The sequence below is a fragment of the Somniosus microcephalus genome, chromosome 6 (genome assembly GCF_052327205.1).
Source record: "Somniosus microcephalus isolate GS21.2 chromosome 6, FLI_Smic_1.0, whole genome shotgun sequence".
Classification (NCBI taxonomy): Eukaryota; Metazoa; Chordata; class Chondrichthyes; order Squaliformes; family Somniosidae; genus Somniosus; species Somniosus microcephalus.
Genome location: NC_140992.1, coordinates 174095971 through 174121630, shown reverse-complemented (window position 1 = coordinate 174121630; position 25660 = coordinate 174095971). Strand labels below are relative to the sequence as shown.

The following is a 25660-nucleotide window of genomic DNA, read 5'->3' as shown; positions in this document are numbered from 1 at the left end:
ACCAGGAGAACTCCCCTGCTCTTCTTCGAATAATGCCGTGGGATCTTTTACATCCACCTGATGGCAAATGGGACATTGGGATGGGAAGGCATCTCCAACAGTGCAGTGCTCCCTCAGTGCTGTACTGAAGTGTCAGTTGAGATATTATTCTTAAATCTCTGGAGTGGGACTTGAACCCATACCTTCTGACTCGGATGTAAGACTGAGCCATGCTGTAATCAGGAGCAAGGGGTGATGTAAATTCTCTCCTCGGTGAGGAAACTCTCTTGTCTCAGTTTGCAGCTGCCTCCGGTGTCCTTAGGTGATATTGGGAACTCAAGTTTCAAGTGTGAGTCAGACCTTTCCCTGGCATGTCATGATGGCAAAAAACAGGGGGGGGAAAATTGGGTGAGCAGTGCCTAAAGAGGCAGGCAGTGGCTGTAGCGCCACTGGCTGCGCCTCCCGCGATATTCAGCAGGGTCGCTAATGGCGTTAGCCTTTTGCGCTGCGCCGCCACCGATGACGTCATCGGTGTGCGCAGCGCCCCGATCGCGATATTTGTTAGCGAACGCCGCTGTAGTGCCATTCGCTACCCGCGCCCGGTTCACAGGGCCTTGCTGCGCCGACAGAGGCGCAAGTTAAGGTGGAAGTGCGGGGCGGCCGCCTGCCAGCACCTCCGTCCCCGGCCTCCTGGTCCCCCCTCCCCCCCGCGGCATTGCAGGCTGTTTCCCGAGAGCCTGGCACTTCGCCTCGGTGCCAGGCTCTTTTGCCGGCACTCGCAATTGGGGCTCGCGCTGTTGCAGGCCCCTCCCCCTTAACAGTGGGAGGAAGGCCTGCAGTACCGCAGCGTGGCGAAATTCACTTTCAACGCCCTAAGAGGGACGCGGAGCACCTTGAGCCGCGCCCCGTGTCCCTCTAGGGGCACTTCAACTGAATTTGCGGCGATCGCTAATGGGTGCCTCAGGCCAATTTCTAGGCCAGGCTGTCTGTGTTATGTTATTCAGTTCCAATCCTGTGTAAGGAAAGGGTTAATCAGACTGTCTTGAAGTCTGCTAATGTTATGCTGCTATTGATTTCTCTTTATTTTGTAGTAACAGTAACCTTTTGCTTTTGCCTGTTAAGTGAGGAAGTTTAAGTCAATTTAGATGCAGTGAGCACTGAACTGTTGAATTAAGACTGACCCTAAAGCAATAGTCAGTTTAGACAATAAACTTAATTAAAAGACACCCCAGTGCATATATTTCAGAGCTTTAATTAGTTGCTAACATGTTCTACAGAGGGGATTGCATCATCCTTCTCAGAAGCAGGAGATTGGTATGCAATGGTACAGATTTATAATTTGTTGCTATTCAACCAAGTGAAACTTCCAGAGTGAAATATTTATAAATTAGCAGAATTGGGGAATTGTACCAGTCTAAAGAAACAGAACTTGTTAAAACTAAAGTTATCATAAGCGTCAAGGTCATTGAAATTGTCATATGCAAAGGGTGAAGAAAAGGTATAAAAAGTGGGTGTTGGAACAGGTACCGTACTATTCGATTAAGGTCTGATCAACCTGAAAACCGAGCTTAGAACTGTAACGTGTTTGAATTCTCTGGCTAAAACTCGTAAGGTTTTGTCGTAAGTGCTGCTGTTAAGTGTATGTTTAATTATTGTATGCTTAATAAATCTGTGACATCTGACATTCAATGTTGCGAACCCTGTTATGTTGAGCAGTAAATTATAAGTAAGAACACCAACACCCTTGTCGGGAATTTCAGTCGCTCCACCATTGGTGATTGTGCCTTCAGCTGCCAAGGCCGTAAGCTCTGGAATTTTCTCCCAAAACCTCTCCGCTGTGGCTCAGTGGGTAGCATTCTCGCCTCTGAGTCAGAAGGTTGTGGGTTCAAGTCCCACTCCAGAGACTTGATACAAAAATCTAGACTGACACTGCAGTGCTGAGGGAGTGCTGCACTGTCGGAGATGCTGTCTTTCGGATGAGATGTTAAACCGAGGCCCTGTCTGCTCTCTCATGGCACTCAAGATCCCATGGCACTATTTTGAAGAAGAGCAGGGGAGTTATCCCTGGTGTCCTGGCCAATATTTATCCCTCAAACAACATAACAAAAACATTATCTGGTCATTATCATATTGCTATTTATGGGACCTTGCTCTGCGCAAATTGGGTGCTACATTTCCTACATTACAACAGTGACTACACTTTAAAAATATTTCATTGGCTGTAAAGTGCTTTGCGATGTCCTGAGGTCGTGAAAGGTGCTCTATAAATGCAAGTCTTTCTTTTCTTGTTTCTGCACCTAGGCCAGAAAAAGCAGTAAACCTGAGGATTGGGAGCAGTTTAGGATTCAGCAAAGGAGGACAAAGGGATTAATTAAGAGGGGGAAAATAGAGTATGAGAGTAAGCTTGCAGGGAACATAAAAACTGACTGTAAAAGCTTTTATAGATATGTGAAGAGAAAAAGATTGGTGAAGTCAAGCGTAGGTCCCTTGCAGTCCGAATCAGGGGAATTTATAATGGGGAACAAAGAAATGGGGGACCAATTAAATACATACTTTGGTTCTGTCTTCACAAAGGAGGACACAAATAACCTTCCAGAGATGTCAGGGAACATAGGGTCTAATGAGAGGGAGGAACTGAAAGAAATCCATATTTGTAGGGAAATGGTGTTAGGGAAATTGACGGGATTGAAGGCTGATAAATCCCCAGGGCCTGATAATCTACATCCTAGGGTACTTCAGGAAGTGGCCCTAGAAATAGTAGATGCATTGCTGGTCATCTTCCAAAATTCGATAGACTCTGGAACTGTACCCATGGATTGGAGGGTAGCTAATGTTACCCCACTATTCAAAAAAGGTGGTAGAGAGAAAACGGGTAATTATAGACCGGTAAGCCTGACATCGGTAGTGGGGAAAATGCTAGAGTCCATTATAGCACTAGGAAAACAGTGACCGGATCGGACAAAGTCAACGTGGATTTACAAAAGGTAAATCGTGCTTGACTAATCTACTGGAATTTTTTGAGGATGTAACTGGTAAAATAGATAAGGGAGAACCAGTGGATGTGGTGTATTTGGACTTTCAGAAGGCTTTCGATAAGGTCCCGCATAAGAGATTAGCGTGTAAAGTTAAGGCACATGGGATTGGGGGCAAGGTATTGACTTGGATAGAGAACTGGTTGGCAGACAGAAAGCAAAGAGTTGGAATAAACGGGTCTTTTTCCGAGTGGCGGGCAGTGACTAGTGGGGTACCGCAGGGATCGGTCCTGGGACCCCAGCTATTCACAATATATATTAATGATCTAGACGAGGGAACTGGATGTAATATCTCCAAGTTTGCAGATGACACAAAGCTGGGTGGGAGTGTGTGCTGCGAGGAGGATGCTGAGAAACTCCAGTATGATTTGGACAGGTTGGGTGATTGGGCAGAAGCATGGCAGATGCAATATAATGTGGATAAATGCGAGGTTATCCACTTTGGTGTCAAAAACAGGAAGGCAGATTATTATCTGAACGGCAATAGATTGGGAGAAGGGGAAGTGCAACAAAACCTGGGTGTCCTTGTGCACCAGTCGCTGAAGGTAAGCATGCAGGTGCAGCAGGCGGTTAAGAAGGCAAATGGTATGTTGGCCTTCGTAGCGAGAGGGTTTGAGTACAGGAACAAGGATGTCTTGATGCAGTTGTACAGGGCCTTGGTGAGACCACACCTGGAGTATTGTGTGCAGTTTTGGTCGCCTTATCTGAGGAAGGATGTTCTTGCCATGGATGGAGTTCAGCGAAGATTCACCAGGCTGATACCTGGGATGGCAGGAATGACATATGAGGAGAGATTGGGTCGATTGGGCTTATACTCACTGGAGTTTAGAAGAATGAGAGGGGATCTCATTGAAACTTATAAAATACTAACAGGACTAGACAGACTAGATGCAGGAAGGATGTTCCTGATGGCGGGGGAGTCCAGAACCAGGGGTCACAGCCTAAGGATAAGGGGTAGGCATTTAGGACAGAAATGAGGAGGAATTTCTTCACCCAGAGAGTGGTGAACCTGTGGAATTCTCTACCACAGAAGGCAGTAGAGGCCAATTCATTAAATATATCTTGTTCAAGAAGGGAGTTAGATATATTTCTTAAGGCTAAAGGGATCAAGGGATATGGGGAGAAGGCAGGGACAGGGTACTGAATTTGGATGATCAGCCATGATCGCACTGAATGGCGGAGCAGGCTCGAGGGGCCGAATGGCCTACTCCTGCTCCTATCTTCTATGTTTCTATGTAATTTGAAGGTCTGCACCCTAGAACCATAGACTCTTGGGCATTATGGGAATATCAGCAATTTCAAGCTGTGTATGCAGGCACTAAATACGGCTGCAGTTTGGGGACATGTGCTCAACAGAAAGTAGCTAAAAGTTTACGACATTTACCAGTCGATTGAATTAATTGTAATTTTAAGTTGTGTTTGTTGTCTTCCTTTCACGTCTCCTACAACCACTTGAGCCAGTTTTACATTTTGTCCATTTGAGTACTCTTAAGGTCGCGGAGAAATTGCCTGTTTTACATTTTCCTTCATCCCCACGCCACTTTTAAGATCACTTTCTCTCAGTAACCAGACTGACAGCAAATGCTTTCCTGCAATAATACTAAGGACCTAGTTATACTCCTCAATGGCTGAGTGATTTGTGCTGTTAGCTACTCTCAACTGTGGTGGTGATCGGGGTGCTGTACCTGATTTGAGAAAGGGAAACCATAAGCTAGTGTTCCTGCTCCTGATCTCTCTCTCACTCTCTCTCTGCTGGCAAGTGCCTGAAGAGAACATGGTTGGGCTTGACTGTGATGGCCTCTGGCCAAATAACCTACTGACACTTGCACATGAAGAATAGCTGCTGGCACCTTGGGAACCATAACCCAGCTACAGCTCTCATAGCAGAACTGTCAGGAGAGAGGGGGAGAAAACTCTGAATAAAACAAAATAAAAATTAAATCTAGGAGCATGAGCAGCACGGAGGAGTACAATTGACAATGATTTGCAATTGAAGATTCTTAGGATTTTACTAATTACACAACGTTTGCAGCACCCATGGAGAGGCACTGGTTGCCTTGCAGGAACACATAGCCGAGAACTTCCGCCAGCCAGCTTGGCTTGATCCATTCCTAATCCGAATGTGAAGTGGCACCAGTAGTGAAATGTTGGCAAAATTGGCTCATTTGCTGCTTCTATACGGGGGTTTCTCCCCCAACCCCCAAAAACTTCTAATCCAAGTGCCACCTTTTTGGCCCATTCGAGGTTGAGAGGTATTGTAGCATTGTTATAATGTGTGGACAGATGGGGCAAGGAGAATAGAGATTCAAAAAGTCCCACTTCAAACATCCCCTTTCTCTTAGGTATTCCTTACAGAAATTTGAACAGTTAACTAACTGGATTGTAAACCCTTCTATACAAGTTTAGTCAAAGTAACAGACCAGCGGTGTTGTTAAAGATGTTTTTCTATACAGGTATGTTTTGAGAAGGATTTTACGAAGAGCAGTGCGATACTCCCACGAGAAGCTGAATGCATCGAAGGGTTTCTTTGCAACCCTGGTTGACGTGGTGGTGGAATCTTTGGTATGTATATTACACCCATTACTGCAATTTGCTGGGGACTGCACAGCTCTTACGAAAGGTTTCTCCTACCAGGAACAAAAACAGAAAATGCTGGAGGAGCACAGCAGGTCCCGACGACAGCTGAAAGAGAAAGGCGCTGTGTATGTCCAGCATTTTCTGCTTTTTCAAATTTTCAATGTTTGTAGGTATCCTTCTCATCTCCTTGGGATTGGTGATCATACTTGACCCAGCAAGGAGTGCCAGGCAGAGCCCTGGTGCTTCAACACAGGGAAGGGCAAGTTGCCCTAGGCCACTCCAATGCAGCTCCTCAAGGCCAATAGCAAGCGCTATCGTTAAAGGACTGTGGACAGGTCAGCTGTCTGCCCTCTCAGTCAGGGGAGGATGCATAGCATCAGGGCAGAGGAGAAATACAGAAAAAGTTAAGCTGCGTTGAACATCGGTTGAACTGTGATACTGATTTTTGCATCAAACCCGTTTCTATTTGTTCTGCTTAATAATATAGGTTTTTTTTTGTGCTAATTTTTCTGCCACCATCTCCTGCAGGTGTTAGCTTTTACTGGGGTACGGTTGCGTAGGTACCTTGCCCGTGGCCGTTCATGTGTGAGCTTAGACGATGAGGTTATTAGACCGTCTCCATTTGACGACGCCACCTTCTATACTAGTGCTTTCAGTATGTCTTCCTTTTTCTTCAACTGAGGATTCCCCTCTACTGTGGTTACATTTTCTTGTAATACAATGTAAATAAATATATAAAGGGGGAGGGGTGGGCTCAGACAGACCAGACTAGGTCTCTGGTCAGGCAGCTGCGGGTGTGCTACCATTGGCCTTAGCTCCCTGGGTTGGGAAGGGATAAAATCAGCTTGGGTTCTTTCTCTTGCTCACTGTCCAGTGACCCTTGTTCAGATGTGCTTGTGTCAGGTGAGAACAGGATTGGTTTGGCTGTGATGCCTTCCGCAGTCCAATAACCTGATTGACGTTCGATATCCAGGCTCGCACATGAAGAACAGCCACTGAGGTAAGGCTGTCAGTCGGCTGCAAGACTTGGCAGCTTCAAGAGAGGAAGAGAAAAGATTGACTGTCAAACTCCAGGTGTCACATTTTGATACACGTACAAAACAGTCTTAAAATGCTGGGTTCTGCTGAGCTGCACACTGAAACTGGCAAATACATTAAAATCTGCAACATTCCCGATCAGGGAACAATTAAACTCTGATTGACCTGAGCCTGTATTTACTTAAAAATACATAGGTTGCTATACAAGGACAGGAGAGCGACACATCATTCAATTTACCATGAAAACACCACGAGAGATCGAATAGTAAATCAAAACAAAGGTCGATAAAGGAATTCTGTACAGTCCAATTGAAATGACATATGAGGATAACTTATTGTTTGCTCTTCAGGGGGATGCATTCCCAGAGCTAAAGAAAGACCCAGATATGGTGAAGGATATTATCAATGAAGAGGAGGAGCAGTTCCTGAAAACACTTAACAGGGGGCGGCGTATCCTGGAGAGGAAGATCCAAAGTTTGGCCGATAGTAAAATAATCCCAGGTTTGTAAAGGGATTAACGAAACGTTTGTCCAAGAACAGGTTGATAGCTGGCTTCTGAGTCGAGTACCTTGGCTTCTCTATTGCTGTGAGGGTGGGGTTCACTTGTTCCCTCGTCACTCTCTCCTAAAGGTGCTGACTAAAGCTTGGAGCATCGAGATCCCTCTGGTGACTCGCCCATTTGAGCACAGACAGTGAGGGTTGGCAAGCTATTTGAGCGGTTTTGATAGAGTAAATAAGGAGAAGCAGTTTTCACTGGCAGGAGAGTCGGTAACCAGTGGAAACAGATTTAAGATAATTGGCAAAAGAACCAGAGGGGAGATGACAATAATATTTACACAGCGAGTTGTTGTGATCTGCACTGCACTGCCTGAAAGGGCGGTGGAAGCAGATTCAGTAGTAAATTTTAAAAGGGAATTGGATATATACTTGAAAAAGGAAAAATTTGCAGGACTATGGCCAAGCCTGATCCAGTCCTAACCTGATGTCCACACACTTGCACTTTCCCGCAGGGGTCACTGTCTAGTGATTGTGACAAGAAACGTTGGCTGATTGTTTTGGCTTAAAATTCTCATCCTTGTGTTCAGACGCCTCCACAGCCTCGCCCTTCCCAACCTCTATAACCTCCTTCAGCTGAACAGCCCTGGGAGATCTCTGCGATGCTCTAATTCTGGCCTCTTGCGCATCCCCAATTTTCTTCGCCACCCCTTTGGCTGCTGTGCCTTCAGCTGTTTAAGCCCTAAGCTCTGGAATTCCCTCCCTAACCCTCTCCACCTCTTTCCTCCTTTAAGATGCTCCTTTAAAACCTACCTCTTTAACTAAGCTTTTGGTCACTTGTCTAAATATGTGGCTCGGTGTCAATTTTTGTCTGATAACGCTCCTGTGAAGCACCATGATGTAACAACAGAAAAGGCTGGAAAAACTCGGCAGGCCAGGGCAGCATCCGTGGATAGAGAAACAGAGTTAACGTTTCAGGTCGGTGACCTTTCGTCAGAACTGGAAAAAAGCAGGAAATGGAAAGCAGGTTTAGGGGCTGGGAAAAGGGGGAGGGGATGAAAAACAAAAGGGAAGGTCAGTGATGGGATAGAAAGCAGGAGAGATTAAGAGATATTCAAGGCGAGAGAAGGTGGTAATGGGACAGGTTAAGGAACAAAGGATGGCTCTAGATGGGGTGTGAATTGTGCTGGCAGAATGAAGGACAGCTGCCATGTGGGAGGGGAAAAAAAGGGCCAAACAAAAGTGTGGATAAAAAAAATATCTATATCTATCTTCTTCTATCTTCTATCTATCTACTATATATATATAAATCGGTCGATCTGTCTGTCTGTCTGTCATCGCCTGTGCGTCTGTCGGGCTATGCGCACGAAAGTTACAGGCGTACCTACGCGCGCGTTACCTCCAAAGAAAGCTTACGCTTCCGAGACGGTTTTAAGCGTATTTACGTTTCGGCCGGGCTAAAATCCCGCCCGTGGTATCACAAAAACCTTCAACGTTCCGCTCATTAGCATCTCATTATCCCCTCCCCTTCCCCCCCACCTCCCTTCCCCCCCCGCCCTCCCTTCCGCCATCCCCCCCCGCCCTCCCTCCCTCCCCTCTCCCCCCCCCCCCCCCAGTCGCGCTCTCTCTCTTCCAACAACAACATGCCCTCGAAAAAGCCTCGGCACCGCCGGGCACTTCAGCTAGTCTATATATATAAACGGATCGTTCTGTCTGTCCTTCTGTCTGTCCTTCTGTCTGTCCTTCTGTCTGTCCTCGGGTGTGCGCCTGTCTGACTATGCGCTCGAAAGTTACAGAGCGTACCTACGCGTGCGTTACGTCGAAAGAAAGCTCACCATTCCAAAACGATGGTAAGCGTATTTACGTTTCGGCCGGACAAAAATTGCGCCCGCGGTGTCCGAAAAACCTTCAACATTCCGCTCATTAGCATCTAATTATCCGCTCATTAGCGATAGAGTGACCTCGAGCTCGACCAATCGTACGCCGGGTTGCTGGCGCGTGCCGCCGTGCCAATCGGTGCGTGTGTGGCCGGGCCTTATCGTTCTGAACCGAGGTGAGTCGCCGCCATCTTGATTCCAAACTTTTCCTTTTTTCCCGCTTTCTGCGTCTTAAAAAAAAAGTTGCTTTTAAAACACATATTGTTTTTTAAAAAAATGATTTAGAAAGTAATTAACTTATCTAATCTCATTAATTTTCCTACCTTTCCCCGTTTTTCCAGGTAGGCCTAGAAGCCTCGGCGTCTCCTCCGCACCCACGCCCGAGCTAGGCACCTCCCGGCCCCACTCGAAGGCTGGAGGGCCGAGCCTCAGCCCAGCGCCGCTAGGGTGCGCGCGCAGCAGGAGCTGAGACGCGCTGTCTCTCTCTCTGGCTCGGCTGGGGGGCGGGGCTTGCTGAGCGTCAAGCGTTACCCTGGCAACCCCGGCCGGCCGTCTCGCACAGCCGCAATCGGCGGTCTTCACCTGGGGGGGGGGGCCGCGCGCGCAGCAGGAGCAGCTGAGACGCGGCATCTCTCTCTCTGGCTCGGCCCGGGGGCGGGGCTTGGTCAGCGTCACGGTTACCCTGGCAACCGGGCCCGCCGGCCGAGCCAGAGAGAGATGCCGCGTCTCAGCTCCTGCTGCGCGCACAATCGGCGGTCTTCACCTCGGGGGGCGGGGGGGCGGCGCGCGACCCTCGGGGGGGGGGGGGCCGCGACCCTCGGAGGGGGGGGCCCCCGCCCTCCCTTCCCCCCCCGCCCCCTTTTCCCCCCCCGCCCTCCCTCCCCCCGCACCCCCCCTCCCCCCCTTCCCTTCCCCCCCTCCCCCCTTCCCTTCCCCCCCTCCCCCCTCCCCTTCCCCCCCACCTCCCTTCCCCCCCCGCCCTCCCTTCCGCCATCCCCCCCGCCCTCCCTCCCTCCCCTCTCCCCCCCCCCCCCCCCCCCCCCCAGTCGCGCTCTCTCTCTTCCAACAACAACATGCCCTCGAAAAAGCCTCGGCACCGCCGGGCACTTCAGCTAGTCTATATATATAAACGGATCGTTCTGTCTGTCCTTCTGTCTGTCCTTCTGTCTGTCCTTCTGTCTGTCCTTCTGTCTGTCCTTCTGTCTGTCCTTCTGTCTGTCCTCGGGTGTGCGCCTGTCTGACTATGCGCTCGAAAGTTACAGAGCGTACCTACGCGTGCGTTACGTCGAAAGAAAGCTCACCATTCCAAAACGATGGTAAGCGTATTTACGTTTCGGCCGGACAAAAATTGCGCCCGCGGTGTCCGAAAAACCTTCAACATTCCGCTCATTAGCATCTAATTATCCGCTCATTAGCGATAGAGTGACCTCGAGGTCGACCAATCGTATGCCGGGTTGCTGGCGCATGCAGCTGGGCCCTCCTACGGTCGAGTGACGGGACGATTGACCAATCCTACGCTTCGGTCACCTGACGGTCGACCAATCGGTGCGTGTGTGGGCGGGCCTTATCGTTCTGAACCGAGGTGAGTTGCCGCCATCTTGATTCTAAACTTTTCATTTCTTTTTCCCGCTTTCTGTGTGTTTCTTTTCAAATCTACATTTCCAGCAAAAAAAAAGTTGCTTTTAAAACACAAATTGTTTTTAAAAAAAGTTAATTAATTTGTAAATCTTTTCTCTAACCTCTATAATTCTCCTACCTTTCACCGTTTTTCCAGGCCCGGGGCCTAGGCTTCTCCAACTGCCAGCAGTGCAACTCTAGACCCAGGCTCCCGGCCTAGATAGAGACAAACACTGGCAGAGGGTGTGCTGCCTCAGCTCCATTCCCGGGGTCAGTAGGTGGGGAAGCTTCATAAGCAACTGGGGTAGGTCGCAAGCCCCGAATAATAATCTGAAGATCCTGTGTTTGCAGCTGAGAAAATGTCTTCTGCAGACAGCCCCAGGTTAACAGCAGCCATCTTTGTCAAGGAGGGCGAAAAGTTTCAGTGCGACGCCATTTTGATTCAGTGTGTAACAGTGCATGCGTGGCCATCTTAGTACAGGAACATAGAGTGGGTGGGGCTTCTGTGCTCCAAATCTGTGTCTGTGACAGACAATCGACTGTGTAGCTGTGCAAGGTCTGTCGCTATAGCAACAGCTTTAGCTACAGAGCTTCAGGGCCACACCTGAGTGTTTAGAAGCTGTTGCTAAGCAACAGTGTTTGTTGTTAAATACAGAGATAAGAATCTCCGTATCTCTCAACATTAACTCTGAAGAGTGGGTGCCGGATAGCACAAAGTTTCCTGTACTTTAAGTTTATCTCCCCCCTCCCTTTCCACCCCCCACACCCGCTTCCCCCCAACCCCCCTTCCCCCTCAGCCCACCAGCCCCACCCCCCTTCCCCCCCACCCCCACATCCACCCCTCCCGTTCACCCCTTCCCCCCTCCTCCCCCTCCCTTCCCCTCCCCCCCATACCCCGCTTCCCCCCCACCCCTCCCCAACCCCCCTTCCCCTCCCCCCCATACCCCGCTTCCCCCCCCACCCCTCCCCCTCCCCAACCCCCCTTCCCCTCCCCAACCCCCCTTCCCCTCCCCTCCCCTCCCCACCCCTCCCCTCCCCCCTTCCCTTCCCTTCCCCCCCTTCCCCCTCCTCTCCCTTCCCCTCCCTCCACTCCCCTCTCCTCCCCCTCCCTCCCCCCCCTCCCCCCTCCTCCCTCCCCCCTTCCCCCTCCTCCCTCCCCTTCCCCCCCCCCTCCCCTTCCCCCCCACCCTCCCCCTCCTCCATCCCCCTTCCCACCCTGCCTCCCCCTCCCCCTCCACCCCCCACTCCTCCCCCTTCCCCCACTCCTCCCCCCTTCCCCCACTTCCCATTTCCCCACTCCCCCCCTCCCTCCCCACTCCTCCCCCCTCCACTCAACCCCCCTCACCCCCCAGTCGCGCTCTCTCTTCCCCCCAGTCGCGCACTCTCTTCCCCCCAGTCGCGCTCTCTCTTCCCCCCAGTCGCGCTCTCTCTTCCCCCCAGTCGCGCGCTCTCTTCCCCCCAGTCGCGCTCTCTCTTCCCCCCAGTCGCGCTCTTTCCCCCCCAGTCGCGCTCTCTCTTCCCCCCCAGTCGCGCTCTCTCTTCCCCCCCAGTCGCGCTCTCTCTTCCCCCCCAGTCGCGCTCTCTCTTCCCCCCAGTCGCGCTCTCTCTTCCCCCCAGTCGCGCTCTCTCTTCCCCTCCAGTCGCGCTCTCTCTTCCCCCCCAGTCGCGCTCTCTCTTCCCCCCCAGTCGCGCTCTCTCTTCCCCCCCAGTCGCGCTCTCTCTTCCCCCTCAGTCGCGCTCTCTCTTCCCCCCCAGTCGCGCTCTCTCTTCCCCCCCGGTCGCGCTCTCTCTTCCCCCCCGGTCGCGCTCTCTCTTCCCCCCCGGTCGCGCTCTCTCTTCCCCCCCGGTCGCGCTCTCTCTTCCCCCCCGGTCGCGCTCTCTCTTCCCCCCCGGTCGCGCGCTCTCTTCCCCCCCGGTCGCGCTCTCTCTTCCCCCCCGGTCGCGCTCTCTCTTCCCCCCCGGTCGCGCTCTCTCTTCCCCCCCGGTCGCGCTCTCTCTTCCCCCCCGGTCGCGCTCTCTCTTCCCCCCCGGTCGCGCTCTCTCTTCCCCCCCCGGTCGCGCTCTCTCTTCCCCCCCCGGTCGCGCGCTCTCTTCCCCCCCCGGTCGCGCTCTCTCTTTCCCCCCCCCCGGTCGCGCGCGCTCTTCCCCCCCGGTCGCGCTCTCTCTTCCCCCCCCCCCCCCCCGGTCGCGCTCTCTCTTCCCCCCCCCCGGTCGCGCTCTCTCTTCCCCCCCCGGTCGCGCTCTCTCTTCCCCCCCCGGTCGCGCTCTCTCTTCCCCCCCCGGTCGCGCTCTCTCTTCCCCCCCCCCGGTCGCGCTCTCTCTTCCCCCCCCCCGGTCGCGCTCTCTCTTCCCCCCCCCCCCGGTCGCGCTCTCTCTTCCCCCCCCCCCGGTCGTGCTCTCTCTTCCCCCCCCCCCGGTCGCGCTCTCTCTTCCCCCCCCGGTCGCGCTCTCTCTTCCCCCCCCCGGTCGCGCTCTCTCTTCCCCCCCCGGTCGCGCTCTCTCTTCCCCCCCCCGGTCGCGCGCTCCCTTCCCCCCGGTCGCGCGCTCCCTTCCCCCCGGTCGCGCGCGCTCCCTTCCCCCCGGTCGCGCGCCCTCCCTTCCCCCCCCCGTCGCGCGCCCCGCCCTCTTTCCCCCCCCCAGTCGCGCGCCCGCCCTCTTTCCCCCCCCAGTCGCGCGCCCGCCCTCTTTCCCCCCCCCCCCAGTCGCGCGCCCGCCCTCTTTCCCCCCCCCCCCCAGTCGCGCGCACCGCCCTCTTTCCCCCCAGTCGCGCGCCCGCCCTCTTTCCCCCCCCCAGTCGCGCGCCCCGCCCTCTTTCCCCCCCCAGTCGCGCGCCCCGCCCTCTTTCCCCCCCCAGTCGCGCGCCCGCCCTCTTCCCCCCCCAGTCGCGCGCCCCGCCCTCTTCCCCCCCCAGTCGCGCGCCCGCCCTCTTTCCCCCCCCCAGTCGCGCGCCCGCCCTCTTTCCCCCCCCCAGTCGCGCGCACCGCCCCTCTTTCCCCCCCCAGTCGCGCGCACCGCCCTCTTTCCCCCCCCCAGTCGCGCAGCCCGCCCTCTTTCCCCCCCCAAGTCGCGCGCTCTCTTCCCCCCCCCTTCCCCCCCCCCCCCCCCCCCCCCCAGTCGCTCGCTCTCTCTCTCTCTCTCTCTCTCTCTTCCAACAACAACATGCCCTCAAAAGACCCTCGGCACCGCCGGGCACTTCAGCTAGTATATATATATGTGATAGGGGCCAAGGTTATGATCTGTAATTGTTGAACTCTATGTTGAGTCCAGAGGGCTGTAGCGTGCCTAATCGAAAGATGAGGTGCTGTTCCTCGAGCTTACGCTGAGCTTCCGTGGAACAGTGCAAGAGGCTGAGGACGGTGAGGTCTGAGTGGGAATGGAGCGGGGAATTAAAGTGACAGGCCACCGGGAGCTCAGGGTCCCCCTTACGGACTGAACTAAGGTGTTCTGCAAAGCGGTCACCCAATCTGCGTTTGGTCTCCCCAATGTAGAGGAGACCACATCGTGAGCAGCGAATACAGATGATGATGTGGTTGCTTTTCCCAGGTGACACTGCTTGGCTCCTTTATGACACCTATGGTTTCCCTGTGGATTTGACTGGACTGATTGCTGAAGAGAAGGGACTCCGTGTGGACCTGGAGGGCTTTGAGGATGAGAAAAAAGCTGCTCAAGTGAGTTGATGCTTGCCACCTGGGTTTTGTTTCACAGATGTAGGGTGATAGGCTGGCAGTCAGTCACGAGGCACTTATTTAATTGCACGGTTTTGATTGTGTCCTAAATGTGTCAGAAAGCTCCTGAACTGTTTACGCACCAATCTGGCTTTGCAGCAGGAAGGCTGTGAATCCAAACTGACTGATATTCTGACACAGCTGGGCCTCCCGAAATAGTCTGCGTGCATAATCTCATCACACTGTATCAGCTTCTTTGAGTTATTATTAATAATGCTTAATACAAAATTGGAATTACTCAGGTGAACGTTGTAATGTTATCTTAATGTAATTACGAGTCTCCCAAGCAGTTGTAGTGGAGTGCCATTTATTCAGTCTTGACTCTGTGTCCTAGCGTACAGTACTTCAAGCATGGCCAAGATGGCGTCGGATCCCGCCCCCGGATATGAAGTCAGCCGTCAACCAGCTGTCAATCAAACCCTGCTGTCTTTACGACAGCTACGGTTATCCGTACAAACGTGAAAGATCCCACGGCACTATTTCGAAGAAAAGCAGGGGAGTTCTCACTGGTGTCCTGGCCAATATTTATACCTCAACCAGCATCACTGAAACAGATTATCTGGCCATTATCACATCGCTGTTTGTGGGAACTTGCTTTGCGCAAATTGGTTGCCGAATTTCCTACATTACAACAGTGATTACATTTCATTGGCTGTAAAGCGCTTTGAGACGTCCTGAGGTCGTAAAAGGCGCAATAGAAATGCAAGTTCTTTATTTTAATACAGAATAAGTTATACAAATTATTTACTATCTAAACAGGCATGTTTTACACACTTTACATAAGAACATAAGAAATAGGAGCAGGAGTAGGCCAATCGGCCCCTCGAGCCTGCTCCACCATTCAATAAGATCATGGCTGATCTGATCCTAACCTCAAATCTTCTATCACTCTGCATCCACCCGAACCCATGTGATCTCCCGGGAGAGGCGAAAAACCAGATAAAGACCCAATGGCCAATTTGGGAGAAAAAAATCTGGGAAATTCCTCTCCGACCCATCTAGGCGATCGAAATTCTTCCAGGAGATCACTCTATCCCTATATTTTCTACAGTACTTACCTTCTGTAAAGGCGATCTCCACCCCAGCCAGGAACAGGAATAAAACCATCTCCTGAAATCTAACACAGAATTAGAACACAGTAGGAGCAGAACCAGGCTACACGGCCCCTGGGCCCACTCCACTACTTTGTGGAAAAGGACCTCCCTCTGTTAGTGGCAGATATTTGTTAGTCTTTTTAAAACACATCCTAAACATGGCTAAATAGTGAGGATGGAAGTGAATATAATATTTGGGGATATAGTATTCAGAAAGGACAGAATAGACCTAAAGGATGTGACGTGAGCTCAGCTGTCAGGGACACCTGAGAAGTAAACAAAGTTGATATGTAACATGGGGAAAGCTACAGAGTGAACTACTCTGGACAGACATCTGTAATGCAAGTAAAAACCTCCAACAAGTTGGAGGACAAATTGTTGTATGAAGTGATGGGAATGATATGTGAGAATGGGAAAGTTACTTTAACGGGAGATTTCAATCAGCCAAATATAAACTGGGAAGCTCAAGCAGTTTAGAAACAGTTGGTAAATGCGGTGGGTGACTGATTAGTGCAGCAAGGAAGCATTAAGAGGTGGCACTCATCTTAACCTGTTTTTTATGAATAACAGAGACAGCATACAGGAATTGATGATGTAGCACTCCTAAGGTGGGCGGGGTGAGGGAGGGTGGGGAGCAATAATCACAGAATGGTTCAAAAATACCCACGGTCAGGAGCCAGGTTAATAAACTTGAAGGTCAAATTCAATGAAATGAGGGAACCACTAAAACATATAGATTAGCAGAGTTGGCTGAACAATGCTCCAGTGGAGGATAAGTGGAATACCTTAAAAGGTTTAATGCTGAGCATGCAGGATAAATAAATACCGAAAACCAGCAAGCTTAGAGTAAATTACTTCCACCTCCGTAACCTTGCTGACTCCGCCCCTGCCTCAGCTCATCTGCTGCTGGAACCTTCATCCATGCTTTATTACCTCTAGACTCGACTATTCCAACACACTCTTGATTGGCCTCCCAACTTCCAACCTCCATAAACTTAGTCATAGAGTCATAGTCATAACGGCACAGAAGGAGGCCATTTGGCCCATCGAGTCGTTGCCGGCTCTCTGTAGAGCAATCCAGTCAGTTTCATTCCCCCACTCTATCGCCGAAACTTGAGCTCATCCAAAACACTGCTGCCCATATCCTAACTCGCACCAAGTCCCGTTCACCCATTACCCCTGTGCTCGCTGACCCACATTGGCTCCTGGTTAAGCAACGTCTCAATTTTAAAATTCTCATCCTTGTTTTCAATTCCCTCCATGGCCTCACCCCTCCCTATCTCTCTAACCTCCTCCAGATCTACAACCCTTCAAGATCTCTGCGTTCCTCCAGTTCTGGCCTCTTGTGCGTCCCCGATTTTAATCGCTCCACCATTGGCGGCCATGGCTTCAGCTGCCTAGGCCCTACGCTCTGGAATTCCCTCCCTAAACCTCTCCGCCTCTCTCTCCTCCTTTAAGACGCTCCTTAAAACCTATCTCTTTGAACAAGCTTTTGGTCATGTGTCCTAATATATCCATATGTGGCTTGGTGTCAAATTTTGTTTGATAACGCTCTGGTGAAGTGCCTTGGGATGATTTACTATGTGAAAGGCGCTATATAAATGCAAGTTGCTGTTGTTGTAAACAAATGTGACCCAAAACATTAAAAAATTAAAAGTGACATGAAGAGAGAAAGTGCCTTGTTCAAATTCTGCAGGTTGAAAGAGAATGTGTTCAGTGTATGAATAGAAGAAATTGCAGAAACACAATAAAAGGGCGATCAGAGAAAAAAGCATAGCCGAGCAGGCTTAACATAACAGCAAAAATGCTTTCAGTACTACAACAGTGAGATTGTGGTCAGAGAAGTGGTGAAAACCATAAAAGTTGCAAGTGGAGTCAAAACTGAGGATGAACGTACAATAGTCTGAATGATTCCTTCCTCCAAGTTTTCACAAAGGAAAAAATTAGCAACATACACTCTCCAAACCGAGAGAGCCAAAATAAAATCAAGGACTTTAATATAAATGAGATGGAAACCCAAACAGACTGGACTCAAAACTAAATAAAACACCAGGATAGACTGTACTGATCCCAGAGTGCTGAAAGGGTCTTGGGAGGAGATTTGTGAGGCTCTGATAACCATTATAAGGGAGTCACTGGACACTGGGGAGGAACCAGTAGATTGTAAAGAGGCTAATCTGGTGCCCACATTCAAAGAGGATGATAAAACGGACACTGGCAACTACTTCCATTCAATGTAAAATAATGGAATCAATTATCAGAAGTAAACTTAAGGATTTTCTCTACAACAATAACCAGGTCTGCATGGATGCAGATGGGGAAGATCCTGTCTGCCCAGCTTCCTTAATGTCTTCAAGGAAGTGACAACCCAACTGCACTGTGGAAAGCCCTGTTATACCTAGCCTTGTTTATCCAATTTCCCGCACACTCCTTAGTGGTGACCCAAGGTGTGCTGATAACCTGCCAGCCCGTAGGATCAAGTTTGTCCGCATAAATAACGTTATTTTTGGTTTAAATTTGCAGCTGAAGTCTCAAGGTAAGGGTATGGGTGATGATGACCACATCATGCTGGACGTCAATGCAATCGATGATCTGCGTGCCAAGGGCTTTGAGGCCTCCGATGACTCACCAAAATACAACTACAAGTCAGATGACAACGGAAACTATGGTAACTTCCTCATTATTGCGGTGACTTGGAAGTCATGTTTTCATGGAGAAAAGCCTGGAGGGGGTGGGGGCAGGTATATCCACTTTTTAAATGATGTGTTTTGTCTTCCTTTGCCCATTTTCTCCTCGCTGAGGTGCTGTTCCATTTGTACCAGCAGACCTCTAAAACCTCATGAGTGCCAGTCGGCCATTTGACTGTGGGAGAGAGCAAATGCACGCCCAGTTCTCTGAATGCACTAACCAGCAGGAGCTACTGGAGTACGTTCTGGGGGTGCTGATTTCCCCCCCCCCCCCCCCCCCCCCCCCAAAAGGGGGTCCCGAGGCTAGTTATGTCTCTGCTGCCACCCAGTCTGAGCCCAGTTTACTTAACACAGACCAGGGACCAATGTGGGGAACTTCCTGATCTCTGTGCATCAGCTGGTTGAACTCACCTGAGTCATGAGGGGAGCCTTGCTTTAATCTCCTTAAGGTTTTGGTTTGCATTCTACCTTTTAGATCTGCCATGATTGATTCCAACCACAAAGAGCACTTGAGCTTCATGTTGAAACAAAATGTCTTTGGGGCGTTGGCTGGTTCACACACCTTTGGGATCTGAGTGCAGATCCAGCCTAAACTGGCTGTGACGATCTTGCATGAACTCCAGTCTGAAATCCAGTTCCTAGTGAGCATGGTCCCACATCACAAAACTGGCTGTTTAGGAGTCACCGGTCACAAAGAGGATGGCTGGAGTGGAAAATTGTAAAATGTTGCTCTCCTGTACAGTAGGGAATGCTGCTCTGAGGTCGAGACTGTGGCCCACTGTAGGGCCAGAGGAGCCCAGCATCAAGCAGCGTGGTATCAAACCTGGAAGTGCTTGATGCTGACACTGGGTGGCCAAATTAGCAAGTGTTTCATTCCTCGCCTCGATGAGCACAAAAGTTGAAGCCAGTTATTTTCTGCTTCTATCTTGGTGAAGTTGCTTCAGGACTGTTACCAGCTGGAACTGTGAATCAGAGCTCTCGTATGCTGAGAATAGGACGGAACAGTCCCTAATGTACTGTTAAACTGTACGAGGTGGAGCAGGATGTGGAGGACTCTGGAAAAGTGAAAAAGTTACCAAATTTAGTAATTCAGATGGAGGTTGTATTTGCATCCACTTTTTCCTGAATTTGACATCTGGGATACTAACTGTTTTGAACTTGCCCAAGACTCTAGCCGAGATAAAAACAAGTTTTAGAAATATGGAGAAACATTAGAAACGTAGAAGATAGGAGCAGGAGTAGGCCATTCGGCCCCGCGAGCCTGTTCCGCCATTTAATGAGATCATGGCTGATCATCCAAATTCAGTACCCTGTCCTTGCTTTCTCCCCATATCCCTTGATCCCTTTAGCCTTAAGAAATATATCTAACTCCTTCTTGAATATATTTGAATAAGTTGGCCTGGTAGAGAATTCCACAGGTTCACCACTCTCTGGGTGAAGAAATTCCTCCTCATCTTACTCCTAAATGGCTTACCCCTTATCCTTAGACTGTGAACCCTGGTTCTGGACTCCCCCGCCATCGGGAACATCCTTCCTGCATCTAGTCTGTCTAGTCCTGTTAGAATTTTATAAGTTTCAGTGAGATCCCCTCTCATTCTTCTAAACTCTAGCGAATATAAGCCTAATCGACCCAATTTCTCCTCGTACATCATTCCTGCCATCCCAGGTATCAATCTGATGAATCTTCGCTGCACTCCCTCCATGGCAAGAACATCCTTCCTCAGATAAGGCGACCAAAACTGCACACAATACTCAAGGTGTGGTCTCACCAAGGCCCTGTACAACTGCAGCAAGACATCCTTGCTCCTGTACTCGAATCCTCTCGCTACGAAGGCCAACATACCATTTGCCTTCTTAACCGCCTGCTGCACCTGCATGCTTACCTTCAGCGACTGGTGCACAAGGGCACCTAGGTCTCGTTGCACTTCCCCTTTTCCCAATCTATTGCCATTCTGATAATAATCAGTCTTCCTGTTTTTGCCACCAAAGTGGATAACCTCGCATTTATCCACATTATACTGCATCTGCCATGCATCTGCCCAATCAACTAACCTGTCCAAATCATACTGGAGTTTCTCAGCATCCTCCTCACAGCACACACGCCCACCCAGCTTTGTGTCGTCTGCAAACTTGGAGATATTACATCTAGTTCCCTCGTCTAGATCATTAATATATATTGTGAATAGCTGGGGTCCTAGCACCGATCCCTGTGGTACCCCACTAGTCACTGCCTGCCAGACCCGTTTATTCCAACTCTTTGCTTCCTGTCTGCCAACCAGTTCTCTATCCAAGTCAGCACCCTACCCCCAATCCCATGTGCTTTAACTTTGCACGCTAAACTCTTATGCGGGACCTTATCGAAAGCCTTCTGAAAGTCCAAATACACCACATCCACTGATTCTCCCTTATCTGTTCTACCAGTTACATCCTCAAAAAATTCCAATAAATTAGTCAAGCATGGTTTACCTTTTGTAAATCCATGTTGACTTTGTCCGATCCTGTCGCTGTTTTCCAAGTGCTCTGCTATTACATCTTTTATAATGGACTCTAGCATTTTCCCCACTACTGATATCAGGCTTACCGGTCTATAATTCCCTGTTTTCTCTCTACCACCTTATTGAAATAGTGGGGTTACATTAGCTACTCTCCAATCCATGGGAACTATTCCAGAGTCTATAGAATTTTGGAAGATGACCAGCAATGCATCTACTATTTCTAGGGCCACTTCCTTAAGTACCCTAGGATGTATATTATCAGGCCCTGGCGATTTATCGGCCTTCAATGGCATCAATTTCCCTAACAATACTGATTTCATTCAATTCCTCCCTCTCATTAGACCCTATGTTCCGCGACATCTCTGGAAGGTTATTTGTGCCCTCCTTTGTGAAGGCAGAGCCAAAGTATGCATTTAATTGGTCTGCCATTTCTTTGTTCCCCATTATAAATTCCCCTGATTCTAACTGCAAGGGACCTACGCTTGACTTCACCAATCTTTTTCTCTTCACATATCTATAGAAGCTTTTACAGTCAGTTTTTATGTTCCCTGCAAGCTTACTCTCATATTCTATTTTCCCTCTCTTAATTAATCCCTTTGTCCTCCTTTGCTGAATCCTAAACTGCTCCCAATCCTCAGGATATTCTGTCCAATAAGCCTGTCTTTTTGATGCATCATCCCAACTACCCACCTTCTCACCATATCCATCAGTATCACCGTCCTCTTAAAACACATCCATTTGTTTCTTGTACCCGTTTATAATGTCCATTTCAAAGACTTTCCTTGATCAACTTATTCCATCATTTTATTACCCTTTTGGTGATGGTGTTCTGCCTGACTTTTTTATGGTCTGACAATTGAATTGAGTCAAGAGTCCCTGACACTGAACGAGCTTGTAGGTTTCATGCCTGAATGCTGTGCGTCAGACAGCATCGCCACCAACCCCTCCCCTCAACCACTTCTGGCCTCTTGTAGTTGAATTACGCCCTCACAAAGTGGCAGGTTACACCTGTAAAAAGATTCAGTTTTTTTTAATTTCATTTCCCTTCAACAGTAAGTATAGAAAAAAATATGTTGTAAGCTGTCAGAGGCACAATGACCTTGTTTTCCTTCCTTGTGTTCTCACTGAGAGAACAGTGCTAGTAGTGACTACTGTCTGGATTGGAATATTTGGAAAGGCGAAACAGCAAGAAAATAAATAGCACTACCAAAAGAAAGTGAAAAATAATCTGAGCATGCAATGGTACATTGCAAACATTTTACCAGAGCAAACGCCATTTAACAGGGATCGACGGCTTTGTCTGTATCTCACTGCTGTCTGTTATTCCCTGTTTGTTCGTGTTTTACTGTTAGTGACCAGCTGATCCTGACTTTCTGTGCAGTTTTCGAGTCCATAGAGGCCACTGTGAAAGCGATCCGCAGAGAGAAAACGTTTATGGAGGAGGTGAAGACCGGCCAGGATTGTGGCGTGCTGCTGGATACCACGTGCTTCTATGCCGAGCAAGGCGGCCAGATTTATGATGAGGGCTACTTGATAAAAGAGGACGACAACAGCGAAGACGTATGGGATTTTAACTTCCTGTTTCTGCTTTTAGCTAGACAGTGGAACTAAATTCTTCCGGGATGAAGAAACCCCCTCCCCCCCACACACTGGGCTGTGGTATTGTCCCTCTGAACAATATATCCACAGTCCTCCATTTGCACTTGAAATATGTATGGTCCCAAATTGACACAAATATCCTGCTGGTTTCCCAAGTGACCAATAGGCAAACCTACCACAGGAAACTTTCTTTTAACTGGCACCTAAATAACCGGAAATCTCTGTTAACCGGCAAAATTCAGGAGTAGGTTCAGGTAAGTTTTACTTCATATTACTGGCAGTTCCTGGATCTGTGGCTGTGTAACTGGGGTTCGTGCACTTGTTGCTAAGCAACAGGGACGCTTGGTCTGTGGCCGGAGTTCCTGCACATGTTGCTAAGCAACAGGGAAGCCTGGATTTGTTGCTGTGTATGGAGCTCTCGTACCTTTTAACTATACCTCTCTGTGATCCGGACTTTTTGATAAACCGGCACCACGCCGGTCCCGTTGGCGCCGGATAATAAAGAGTTTCCTGTACATTGTGTGGCATTGACCTACACAGACCAGGAGGGTCTATACCACCATTGGGGGTTCTATTCAGTTCTATCCACACAAGTGCAGCTCTCCAGCAGGAGTCACTGGGTAGCGATTAGGAGCAGGAACCCAGGTTGATTGTTCTCCCATCCCAAGCCCACACTGAGGCCAATCTTAGTACAGGAAACTCTTTTTTTATCCGGCACCGGCGTGTTTCCGGTTTATCAAAAATTTCCAGATGACGGAGAGGGTTATCTACCGAGGCTATTTTTAACAAAGAAAAATAAAAAAATCAAGAAATGTGCCGTATACAGTGATTGGGTACTCACCTACAGAATGTTGTGTTAAATGGATGGTGGAAGATGCTTGATTAAGTACAGTACTGCCAGTTGAGGGTAATCCATAACTCTTTAATTACTTAACAGTAAAACAAAACTTATAAACGACTGTACAGTACAGTATAAAGTACTGCGGTTGACTGTACACTTATTCCAAGTCAGCTGGTTCATCAGGAATATCCATGTCAGCTGGGTCATCAGGATCATGCACTTCAACAGATTCTTCAGGCACTTCCACTGCTTCAACTCTTTTGGAAGCTCTCCTAAACAATTCCCGGATATCTGCTTGCTTAGTGGACTCTTGCCTTTTTTGTAGAAAGGTGGAATGCAGAATATGGAGGTGCATAACTTCTTGGGCAGAATAGCAAGGATGCCTTTCAGCAAATTTGAGGAATGAAGCAAAATCTTTTGCAGCTTTAGCACAAGAAATCATCTTCTCTTCAGAAATCTCATCCTCTTCACTTTCCATCTCACTTTCCTTTTCTTTCTTTGGATTCAAAACATTCTCCATTATTTCATCATCACTTAGCATATGCACAACTGCAACTTCTCTATCTGCATCAACCCACTGCTCAATATCACTTTCACTGAGGTGACGTAGAGGGTTTGCTGGGCCTACATTTTTCACCATGCCAGCCATTTCCATTATTGTACTCCTCTTGGGACGAACTTTGAACCCATGAAATTCCTCCTCTGAAGAAGAACCTTCAGCAAACATTACAGAAGGCCACAATTTGCGCCAGGTTTGTCTCAAAGTGTGACCTTTCACCAAGTTCCAGGAACATGCAGCATTAAAGATGGCATCTTTAAGATTGTATTCCTTCTGAAATGCGTGAATATTGTCATCTTGGCTTATCAGTTTACGTAGGAAGTCTTTCTTATAATGACACTTGAGATTTTGGATAACGCCCTGGTCCATGGGTTGTATGAGAGAAGTTACATTTGGTGGCAAATAAATGGTGAAAATATTTCCCGAAACCAACTCGGATTCATGCGGATGGGCTCTACAATTATCAAGCAATAAAATGCATTTGCTATCTTCAGGTTTCCCTATTCTACGGAAATGTTCCCTCACAGATGGAACAAAAATATGATGGAACCAATTCAAAAAGATTTCCTTATCCACCCAAGCATTTCTTTGAGCTTTGTACTCAGCAGGTAAGTGCCTCACATTTTTAAATGCACGGGGATTTTTATACTTCCCAATGACCAGAAGTTTAACCCGGTGTGATCCAGCAGCGTTCGCACATGTTAGCACGGTTACACGATCTTTATTTTTCTTGTAACCTGAAGCATTAGCCTCACTAGCCCCAGCAAGCGTTGATTCTGGTAAAAACCTCCAAATGCCAGTTTCATCGGCATTGTAAAGCTGTGCTGGCGACAAATCATGTTGCTGCACAATCCAATTGAAATAATCGCAGTATTCTGCGGCGTCGTGATCAGCTGATTTCTTCTCCCCGGAAATATCGAGTCGTCGTATCCCGTGCCGTAACTTGAAGCACGTTAGCCATCCCTCGGAGAAAGCACACTTGCCAGTGAGCTCCATCTTTGCATAGAAATCCTTCGCTTTTTTGAATAGCATGGGTCGGGAAATCAGAACACCCTCTGAACGCTTAAGAGAAAACCACTTGTAAAGCACGGTATCCAGCTCTTCAAGCTTAGGCTTACGAAGCGCACGCCGTTTCTCTACACCCTTCGATGTCTCCGAGCTTGAATAAAACTTGAGCAGCTTATCCTTCTGCGATTTGATGTCGTAGATTGTTGACGAACCAATTTTGAATTCATTCATAATTTTGATACGCTTCTCTCCCCTTTCTAGTCGTTGGCATATGTCGATTTTCTGTTTTAAAGTTAACACCACTCTCTTCCTTTTGCATGGACCAACTTTTGGGATTTCCATAATGCAATGCACTGACTACCAGCAGCGTGGGAGACACACAGTACCCCTGTAAAGTGGCGGATCAGAAGAGACTACTGGCAACACGGGAGAGTCAGACTCCTGTTACAGGGGTTTTGAGGTGTTCCGACTGCCGACAGCGCCAAGAAGCCAAGTAGTGGCAGTTTGGAGAACTACCCCCACTGACTAACTCGGCCACCGCGGGAGACTCCGACTCGGCAACATTGCCGGTTATTGAGGTGGTGTTTTCGGAGCGAGAATTTTGCTGGTTAGTAGAGAATTCCGGATATTTAGGTGCCGTTTAAACGAGAGTTTCCTGTATCCTGGTGGCTATCCAGCTGATCAGCTAATTCAGCACAGACTGAGGATTGAACTTGTGATTCTGTATTTATTTCCTCTTCCCCGCCCCTTCTATCCTGAGGGCATTAATTTCCTTACTGGTGTGTGGTTCAACAGATTGCAGTCACCCTCTGCTACCATGAGCAAGTGGCTGTTATTCATGTGTGAGCCTTGACTGAATGTTGGCAGGCTATTGAACTATAGGTAGCAGCACAACCTATCATAATCCCGTCCTCACCGCAAGTCCACTTACACGCGATACCAGCAGGGTTAGTTAAATTGCAGTCTGGAGCATGAACCCCTTCTATACCTAGGCTTTCTCATTTTACTTTGAACTCACCAGGTATGCTGGCAGTCGA

The 25660-nt window shown here is 49.2% G+C and overlaps 1 protein-coding gene across 3 annotated transcripts in view; it reads left to right on the top strand.

The window, feature by feature from the left end:
* The window catches only part of aars1 (alanyl-tRNA synthetase 1), a 61724-nt gene that overhangs the window by 17430 nt on the left and 18634 nt on the right, over positions 1–25660 (top strand). For all 3 annotated transcript variants that reach the window (XM_085990949.1, XM_085990951.1, XM_085990948.1), the window contains exons 8-12: positions 5465–5573; positions 6977–7127; positions 14159–14283; positions 17958–18102; positions 21998–22176. In XM_085990949.1, the coding sequence (XP_085847075.1) occupies positions 5465–5573; positions 6977–7127; positions 14159–14283; positions 17958–18102; positions 21998–22176 (709 nt within the window). The remainder of the gene's footprint in view (positions 1–5464; positions 5574–6976; positions 7128–14158; positions 14284–17957; positions 18103–21997; positions 22177–25660) is intronic.